Source organism: Setaria viridis, chromosome 8 (genome assembly GCF_005286985.2).
Source record: "Setaria viridis chromosome 8, Setaria_viridis_v4.0, whole genome shotgun sequence".
In the NCBI taxonomy this organism is placed as follows: Eukaryota; Viridiplantae; Streptophyta; class Magnoliopsida; order Poales; family Poaceae; genus Setaria; species Setaria viridis.
In genome coordinates, this window is record NC_048270.2 from 2,132,691 (window position 1) to 2,141,608 (window position 8,918).

The 8,918-nt window shown below is 48.2% G+C and overlaps 3 protein-coding genes across 3 annotated transcripts; all 3 read right to left on the bottom strand.

Moving 5' to 3' along the window:
* Positions 1-996: 996 nt before the first annotated feature.
* On the bottom strand, positions 997-4,020 carry LOC117833057 (uncharacterized). The gene is made up of 6 exons (XM_034712427.2): positions 3,226-4,020; positions 3,040-3,128; positions 2,789-2,888; positions 2,285-2,539; positions 1,719-1,888; positions 997-1,484 (listed from the first exon to the last, which is right to left on the bottom strand). Exons 1-6 carry the CDS (start codon positions 3,922-3,924, stop codon positions 1,217-1,219), a joined length of 1,581 nt encoding a protein of 526 aa, XP_034568318.1. The 5' UTR covers positions 3,925-4,020; the 3' UTR covers positions 997-1,216.
* A 344-nt stretch (positions 4,021-4,364) lies between these two features.
* On the bottom strand, positions 4,365-5,416 carry LOC117833060 (uncharacterized). Its single transcript, XM_034712429.2, has one exon. The coding sequence runs from the start codon at positions 4,971-4,973 to the stop codon at positions 4,527-4,529; it is 447 nt and encodes a 148-aa protein (XP_034568320.1). The 5' UTR covers positions 4,974-5,416; the 3' UTR covers positions 4,365-4,526.
* Positions 5,417-5,567: 151 nt separating this feature from the next.
* On the bottom strand, positions 5,568-8,662 carry LOC117833059 (AT-hook motif nuclear-localized protein 1). The gene is made up of 5 exons (XM_034712428.2): positions 8,042-8,662; positions 7,482-7,549; positions 7,225-7,356; positions 6,382-6,537; positions 5,568-6,213 (listed from the first exon to the last, which is right to left on the bottom strand). The coding sequence occupies exons 1-5, from the start codon at positions 8,388-8,390 to the stop codon at positions 5,878-5,880; spliced, it is 1,041 nt and encodes a 346-aa protein (XP_034568319.1). The 5' UTR covers positions 8,391-8,662; the 3' UTR covers positions 5,568-5,877.
* Between the last annotated feature and the right edge of the window lie 256 nt (positions 8,663-8,918).

Here is an 8,918-nt window from a genome sequence, read left to right on the forward strand (position 1 = left end):
AGCATGCATGCCTGAACATGATTACTTGGCAGATTCTCTCTGACGAGCTTTGGACGGGCATGGCAGCCTTGCAAAGATATGCTGCCGTGTTCCTTTTCCCTGCCTCAAAGCTTGCAGCAGATCAATACTAGCAATGGTAAACTTGCTGCTGAAAGACATGCTTGTAGGTCAGGCCTCAGCAGCCTTAGTTTACAGGGAGATAAGCTCGATCAAGCATGTGCCCAGGTAAAAGCTCCAAAATGCCGTCGCTTTAGACAAGAGTTTCACTGGCGGCGGCCAAGATCAGCGAGATGCTTGTGATCCGAAAAAGGGAATACGAAAGGCCGAAGCGCTCCAATGGAGCCAACCCGTCCATTGGAAAATATTTGGTCACGACATCCTTCATCTGTAAGCGTGCATTCATGATCGTGGCACTCAAGATCAGAAGGAACATTTCACTGCAGCATTTGGTCGCCACGACAGGCTTCAGCTTCAAGCTTGCAGTTGCAGCTCATCAAGATCAGAACGAACATTTCATCGAGCAGTTACAGAAACACGATGAAGAAGTGTGACTGCTATCATTTCAGATGAATCAAGAAAGCCGAGTCACCAAGATCTTCCACTGCCGATCAGCATCCAGCCATAGCTCTCCGTTCGCAAAGCTTTCGTGGTGCGAATGCAAGGACCAAAGCGACACGACGACAAAGTCTGCTGGACGGTGCACACAGCTCCTGGACCCTTTAGTTGTTGCCACCAACTCAGCAGCAAGTCAGCTGAAGAATCCATTGAGCTGACAGCAAGAGAGCAAGCTGATTGAGTACGGTAAAGATGAAAAGGGTGCTTGATTAAAAAGCAGCCTATGTCTTTGACATCTCGATGCACTTTAAAGATCTAGAGACATATCCCTTCGGAAAGAGAAAGGGAAGCAAATGGCGGTCCCTGGTGACCGTCCCTCTGACAAGTTTCAGAATAATTGAGGCCGGCAAACCTGTGAACTACAACTGAACCACTCGATCCTTCCAGAAAAAAAGCATTCACATTTCACAGGAAGAACTAGTGTAGTACATTAGGCAGAGGCTTGAATATCACTGTGGTGCTTACAAATGAGAACTACATCCAGGAAGAAGGCAAGAATGTCAAAAATGATTGGTGACAAGAAGTGCCATGAATGGCGGCAACTATACCCGAATCACCATGATATAATCTGGCTACTTTGATAGGGTAATCAAGTCTGCTATCAAGACTCCAATTTTTTGAGAAATTCAGGCACCACCTGGCTGCAGTTTGCAAGAAGCTCAGCCAAAGGTTTCGCAACAGGAGCATCAGTGTTACAAAAGACACTATGGACCTCCCCTCCAATCGTCTGACGAGCAACCCCAGTGAGGATCCCACTGTATTCATCAACTGAAGGAGGCAAATCAACAACCAACACAATGTCAAACCCCTCTATATCTGTCATCACCAGGTTCTCCCGGTCTTTAATATGTAGGTTCATCAGCCCCACACTGCACAGATACAGATACATTTAAGATGTCAAAGTTCCTGCGTATTCTCAGTCAAAAAATGATGTCCTGATTAAAATTCTCTACGACTGAAACTCAAATTCTTACTTGCAATATGTTATTAAAGTAACAAAATAACTATGCATGCTGAATTGCTGATGCTGCACAAGGTTCAGCCTGCATGAAGATATTGGAAATTGCCAAAAAAAAACTACAATGTTGTTAGGTTCACTGCACCTGCTGCATATGGTAAAAGAGTTGCCATGTGAGCCATCAGTTACTGTGCAATTTTCCAGTTTAAGTGATGATGATAGGTGCTGTGCTTTTTTATCGCTTGCTGCTACTAGCAGAACCTTTGATGACTGTTTAGCATGACTCTGCATAATCTGCTCAAGAATTTCCTTGACCTGAAAATAGAAAGTGTTCATCAGAACATCAAAGTGGCAACGCACCACAATCATCGAAACATTTTGAACAGCTCCTGTTCAATAAACTATCACCCATGAATTCAATACAGACATAAGACGCATTAGAGTAAAGTACTAAATAGCATACAGGTCCAAATGCTTGTTCAGGTTATCAATGTCAGACCACATCACCGTTTGAGGTATGAGTATGACATCCTAAAAACAACGATCTCCAGTATGCAGAGAAACACATTGTGTTACAATTAAGACTGGAGCTCAGTAGCTCACTAGCTATGCATTAATGCCCTCCTGAATAAGTTGCACAACACATAAAAGCAAACCAAACCATGAAAGGTAGCATAAGATAGGCACTTGAGAAATAAGAGATGCAGTTACCTTTGATGTTTTCAGCTTCTCCGATGGACAGAAATGCACATGCTGCGTTACAAAAGCACTCCTTGAAGAAACCGAATCATTGATAGAGAGCTTTGTAATTCTTCCACGGAGTAGATTTTTAACCATAGTTGCAACATTTTTGTCAGATGAGTCAGTGAAGATAGTTATCTGAGGATTGCTTGATATGGCATCTCTAATAGAAAAGATTTTGTCACTAACATTGAGGTCCAGGAAATATTTCAGTCCATCAATGACCTGTCAATTGAAGTTGTCAATCTTTAGATGCAACTCAGTAGTAGGATAGATAACTATATGGAGAAAAGCAATACAGAAAATACAATACAACAACTAAGCATGCTAAGAGCCAAGATAAAAGAGTTGCTTAACTTATTGCAAAATTCATAGTTTGTAACGTTGCAATTGCATAGAACACCAAAACTGATAATTTCAATCAAACTAATACAGCTGATCAAGGATTAGACTCCAATTAGCATATTTACTTACCAGCATTGATACATTTGATATGTCAATTGCCTTTAGTGAAACAAGTTCAAGAAGCCTCTCAGGGGTAGCTATAAGAAACTCCGGCTCACAAGTTTTTAGTCTGATAGGGCAGTCAAAACAAAATGAATTAACACCAATATATCAGCTGCCATTTGATATCTATAGGCACCACGCGTCTAAGGTTAACAGATAACACATTTTACATTTGCAATAGACAGAGGATAACACAAATAGAAGAACAAAAAACATACCCAGAGATCTGATGTTCAACCGAAGCGCCAGGATGCAAGCTCACTGAATGAATCCCAAGAGGCTTCAAGGGTTTGCATATAGATCGCACCTGCCCAAACGACACCAAATTAACTAAATCATTCACATTTCATTCATTACAGCTATACAAATAAATACATGATAAGCATTAAAATGGCAGTACCAACCTGCGCGGCCTTCTCCTGGGACGGGACGAGGTACAGCAGGAAGGGGCAGGAGACGACCATCCCAAGCCTCTCCTTCCTGGCGACGATGTCGCAGGCCGTGGAGACGAGCCACGCCGTCTGCTCCATCGTGGCGCACGCGCCGCTTGTGTCGAGCACGTCGGACGTCGCCGGGGCGGAGCAGGACCTCCAGAGCTCCACGCCCCAGTCGCCGGCGCCGTGGATGCTGCTGCCGCCGCCGTCCTCGGGCGCCACCGCATCCCGGATGGCGTTGAGGCAAACCACCAGGAACTTGGACGGCCGGTCGAAGTCCACGCGGCCCTCTTCCGTTTCCGTCGCTCGCTCGCGTACATCCTTCGACTTGGCCTTGGCCCCGGCCTTCGCCGGCGGCTGTTTTTTAGTCGCGTCCTTCTTCTTGGGTTTGTCGTCCTTGGCTACGGTGGCGGCGGCGGCCGCGTCTTCTGTGTCGTCGGTCGGCTCCTCACCCTTGCGCTTCTTCCCGTGGCGCTCGTTGAAGGGGTCGTCGGGCGTGGGGAGCGAGAAGCACATGCCCTCGCAGCCGCGGCGCTTCCCGGACTTGCGGCGGCGCTTGGAGGCGATGATTGCCGCGACCCGCGCGGAGACGGCGTTCTCGCTGCTGCGCAGGCGCTTGCGGCGCACCCGATTGCGCTTCCGCGCCAACGCGTCGTCGCCTTTCGCCATCTCGGCGGCTTCGTCGACTGGCCCGGTCCGGCGAAGCAAACGCAAACGGCAGCCGCCGGAGGGGGGGTAGGGAACGCAAGCGGTTGTGCGGCGGACCGGCGGTTGTGCCAAAACCTAGCGAAAGCCTCTCTGACAGGGCCGGGCCTTTACAGTTGACCATTCGAGGCCCAGTGGAATTAGTCATGGGCTGGAGTTTTGGCTCAGTGTTCAGTTCAGGTTGCATTGCTGCCCCAAAAGTGAACAGAATATATATGGGCGTTTTCCTGGACTCGGAATATATTGGGCCAATTTGCCGGCCTAGCCGGCCCAAACTGAGCTTTAACCGACTTTAGGACTGTTCTGACTTCTGACGCCAATTTTTTCCGAGGAAAGGGTTCGGATCAAAACTGAGAAAGGTCGAAATTCACGCCACAAATATCAAAAATTGCAAACAATCACGGTTGAACTTAAGAGTTAATTGGAGTTCAATTCACATTCAATTATTGATTGACGATTAGTACACCAAAACACAGTTCCCACCCAAGTTGATTAGCTCCACACGGAGCAAAACCCACATCACGATGAGCTAGCTGAGCAGTGAGCACTGAAGCAACCGGAACTAGCTACTGCTTCTGCTCCTGGAGGAGCTGCGGCGCGACGTCAACCCTGGCGACGCCGTCCTTCTCCTCGGCGACCTTGGCGACCTCCACCTCCCCGACGACCACCTCCTTGGCCGCATCATCCTCAGCCCCGACGGCTCCATCGTCCTCCTCGTAGTTGGGATCATTGGGGTCGATGGCTGGCGGCGCCGGGTCGAGCTCGTCCTGGACGAGGCCGCCCGGGCCCTCCCAGGTGTACTTGCCGCCGCGCCCGGACTTGGGCGGCGGGGTGCCGATGCCGACGCCGCGGGGCGCGTTGGCGGGGTGGCGCTCGAGGCGGTGGAAGCCCTGCTCCTCCAGCTTGCGCTCGAAGTGCTTGGCCGTGTCCGGGCGGCGCGTCTCCGGGATGGGCATCTTCTCCGTCACCTTCTTGCCCTCCTCGTCGCTGTGCGTCACGCGCATGTACGCCATCTCGCCGACGAGCTGAGCGCGGGCTCTGGAATAGACGAGGAATCGATTCGAGAAGGGATCAGAGGTTCAGAGATGTTTGCTCGATCGAGTTGCCTGCTGAATCGAACTGTACTGTTGGTTCTCTGCTCGATCGGCCGATGTGCCGACAGAGATTTTATAGAGAAGGTGGGCGAGGGATGGGTAAGCTGAGCGGTGGAGGAGAGGAGAGGAGTCTAGAAGGTGAGGGAAGGTGGCCGAAGCTGAAGGCGACATCTAGAGGGAGGGGAATGGAACGGGAAATATCCGTGGCGCGCAGGTGACGTGGAGAGGCTCGTGTCTCGACACGACAGGTGATCATCCTGCCCAGGTGTTACGTGCTGTGCCGGTCGAAAGCGACCACGTCATCATTTCCGTTATCGCAATTTATGACGATGGGCTTGGTGCTTGAGAAAATTTGGCTTCGATATCGCCCAACAGCAGGTCAGCAGCAGCACGCCAGCACCGATCTGTAAAAGACCATCAACATTCGACAACAGTTTCGTTTTGGTAACCAGGCAAGCATAACCAGATGCAAATGACCGAGGTCGAGTGCATGAAGATCATCAGACCAACAAGTCAGCAACGGAACAAGCTGCAGAGTGCAGAGCACAACCCGACGGGTACAGCTGCAAGGCAGTCATGGACAAAAGCAACGGAGCAGTAACCCAACAAATTGACATCTCTCTCCAAAGAGACACTCGGATTAGTTCACTAGAGCATCTACGCATTCTACTGATCCTGGCTAAATTAACCTTACTTCACCATTCTAGCTTTAGTTTCTCCCCACCTGGACGGCTAAGTATCACACACGACAGCAAATGCCATGCCTACAAAATGTGTCAGGGATCAGGCGACAAAAGAATGACAACCACCATACCCACTTCTTCTACTCCTGGGGAGTCAAGCTGACGTTGATGTCAGGTGAAGCCCTGTGCGCCATGGGCGGTGAGCTTGCAGGCCAGCCAACCATGGTGAAGCCCGTCGTGTTCAGGTTCATCGCGCCGTGCTCCACGGTGGCATGGGGTTGTGGAGATGCTGCGGACGCTGGTGGCCCATGGTAGCCGTTACCCGGAGCAGCCTGAGAGATCGGCATTGCCGCTGTGAGAAGTGGAGGGGGAACCACAGGTGCAGGGAGTGCCGGAGCAGGTGATGCTTGTTGCTGCAAGTTCATCCTCCTCTGATGCTGCTTCAGACTATTGGGCAGGAAGCTCCCCACAATCACCTGAAGTCCGCAAGGTTTATGTTAGAGGATAGAAAAGATAGCTACTTTCCATCAATTTACGACATAATTGTACAATACAGATTGTGATGAAGAATGAAACAACTCTGTTATGATGTGTTCAGTGCGACTGCAATGGTAATTTGGTACAGGTTTCAGTCGGATTTTTACCTGTATAGGACTGGCAGCACGCAGCATCCCAGCCACGACACCGCCAACCACACGGCCATCAGGGCCAGCAAGAGAGACGCTGAGCCCACCGGTTCTCCTCCTACCTTCCTCAGCCATTGTAAAAGAGCCCATCAATTGCAGAATCTCAAAACGGCCCTGAACAACAGAAACACATCAGTTCGTTCAAACATGAGCAGCATAAATTCAGACATCACGGTGTATGAAATCTTTGGAATCCTACAGCGAATAAACATATCAGAATCTTCTGTTGTCATTACTCATGCAGATGGGATATTTTAGAAGTCCCATGGCCATTTATAAAACCTTAACAAGTTTATGGGCATTTTCACAGAGTCTAAGTTACAATTAGGAGATTTACGAATGCTGAAATAAATCAAACCTACAGTTGGCGAAGAACAAAATGGAAGAGACATAGAAAAGGTGGAAGAGACAAAGAAAAAAGTGGAAGGGAAAGCCTTCATGAGGTCTACCGACTGCTGAACCTATGACAGTGTGTGTGTTTCATGAGGTATCACAATCAAGTCAAAGAATGTGACTTGCATGAATGAATCTTTCAACATGGGTGGTTGACGTTTTCCATAACATTGTAACATGATAAATTAAAGCTTATACATCTTTTGAAAAAAGAAAAACATTGCAAGGAAATCACTGTGTTTGATGTGAGTATAAACAATACTACTAAAATACTAATACTGAACAGACCAAATTTGTGCAGAGACCAGGGCTTCCAAGTTCTCAGAAGTTCGCAACAGCTAGTAGATTCTAAGTCCTAACTCGGAACATTACAAGGAGCATAATAAGATGCAAAGGATCTCTAATTACCTCATAGGTGAAGGTGCTACCAGATGAATCCGGCTGCCTCAATGTTACATTAGAGATTGACCCATTCGCAGAGAGGATGCAGATCGAGCGTGGACCCTTCTGAGAAAACGACATTATGCGCCCCGCCACATCCTACCAACAAATTAGACAAGAAAGCTCAGTGACACCCTTAAGGCAAGCACTGTCCAATAGTCAAACAATGCCAAACTAGCTGCAGAGAAACATGATGCTGTGATGAGATGGAATACTAGTCTTACCTCCCCAGTACCCACGATGATGACATGAGGTGTGAAACTCCCTCCGGCTGACATCGCGTACCATTCCCCTTTTGCATTTGAAGAAATCAGTCAGATAGAGAAATGAACAATTTTTAAGAAACTAAACTACTACTAGATGATGAAAAAGAGACCTTAGTCATGGCTCATATGTAAGAAAATTAACTAAACCATGCCAATTGATTAGGTAATCCACCCAGGGAAAATCTCACAAGAAAGAATGTGTGTGCAAGATTGGTAGGAAGAAAGGGGATGAAACATAAGAAATGTTTTTTTTACATACTTAAATAATTGATACTGAAGATGAATGGGACAATGAACGGCAGAACCGTGGTTACTGGTAAGTGGTTACTACTAGTTCAGTGTGAAAACTGAAAAGCACATCTGCACATCCACAGCAGCCTACCTGGACCCCATCCAAGCAATGTAACAGAAATCAACAAGGGGAGCAAACATAGCCAGAAATTATAAAGCGAAAATGGAAATTTCTAGTTGCTCAAGAAGAAAGAGGAAGCTTTGCATTTCAGAGGATTCATACTGACCTAGAGTGGCTAGGATCTGGCGCCTGCCGGAGCCGCGCGGGCGGCCCCTGCGCCGTCCGGAGCTCAAGTTGGCTTGCTCACTCTGCCCAGCGGTCTGCATGCCGTTGTCCCCCGCGGCCTCGCTCGGCTTGTCCCCGCCCAGACTCCACGCAAGTGGAGTTGCGGTGGCATCCCCTCCGTGGCCAGCTTCGGCCGGTGGCGGGGACGACGTGGGGGACGTCGACGGCGAGGGAGAGGATTGGTACCCCTTTGCTGCTTCTTGCGCCTCTGTCATGGTTATGTCTGCTCTGAAGAGACCATGACCGGATTCATGGCCTCCTGCCACTGCAACGCCCTCCCTTCCCTCCATTACAATGTGAAGGGTTCTTCTTGGTTGGAACTTGGAGCTTGGTGGGTAAATTTCTTGTTCTTGGTTTGCTACTTTGCTTGCTTGGACTCAAACGAGGAGGAAGACAGACAAGAGAAGGCACCTGCTGTAGTTTTGGTTTGTGTCCGGTTACTACCAGGCACCAGTAAGCAGCAGCTGGTTGTACCAGTATCATACCGAAGTCATCAGGGAAAGATTTTGAATATGGGGAAATGATAGAAATAAAATAAAGATGATTGGGACAGAAACTGCACAAGAATGGCGGGTTTCCTGCTCTCTGTAACCTTCTCACTCTCTCTCTTTTGACCAACCATCTGATTGGTTGGACTGCAAAAGTGTACTGGAGTCCAACATTTGCGAATGAGACAAACGACGTCGACCGAAAAAATGGATAAATTCAAGACGGTTAAACAATTGCAGTGTTTTCATTGAGTTTTCAGTACTAAATTGAATACATATTTAAATGTTTTCCATAAGCATGGTAATTCAGATTTGAATACTCTCTGCTTT

Bases quoted from the DNA above. Each gene is read 5' to 3' on its own strand.
- LOC117833057 (XM_034712427.2), bottom strand. From the start codon at position 3,924: ATGGCGAAAGGCGACGACGCGTTGGCGCGGAAGCGCAATCGGGTGCGC. The intron at 2,889-3,039 runs GTATGTTTTTTG...CTGCCCTATCAG, and splicing joins GTTGAACATCAGATCTCTGG to ACTAAAAACTTGTGAGCCGG. The intron at 1,485-1,718 runs GTGCAGTGAACC...GTATCTGTGCAG, and splicing joins TCTTTTACCATATGCAGCAG to TGTGGGGCTGATGAACCTAC.
- LOC117833060 (XM_034712429.2), bottom strand. From the start codon at position 4,973: ATGGCGTACATGCGCGTGACGCACAGCGACGAGGAGGGCAAGAAGGTG.
- LOC117833059 (XM_034712428.2), bottom strand. From the start codon at position 8,390: ATGGAGGGAAGGGAGGGCGTTGCAGTGGCAGGAGGCCATGAATCCGGT. The intron at 6,538-7,224 runs GTAATTAGAGAT...TCTGTTGTTCAG, and splicing joins GTAGCACCTTCACCTATGAG to GGCCGTTTTGAGATTCTGCA. The intron at 6,214-6,381 runs GTAAAAATCCGA...TGCGGACTTCAG, and splicing joins GTGCTGCCAGTCCTATACAG to GTGATTGTGGGGAGCTTCCT.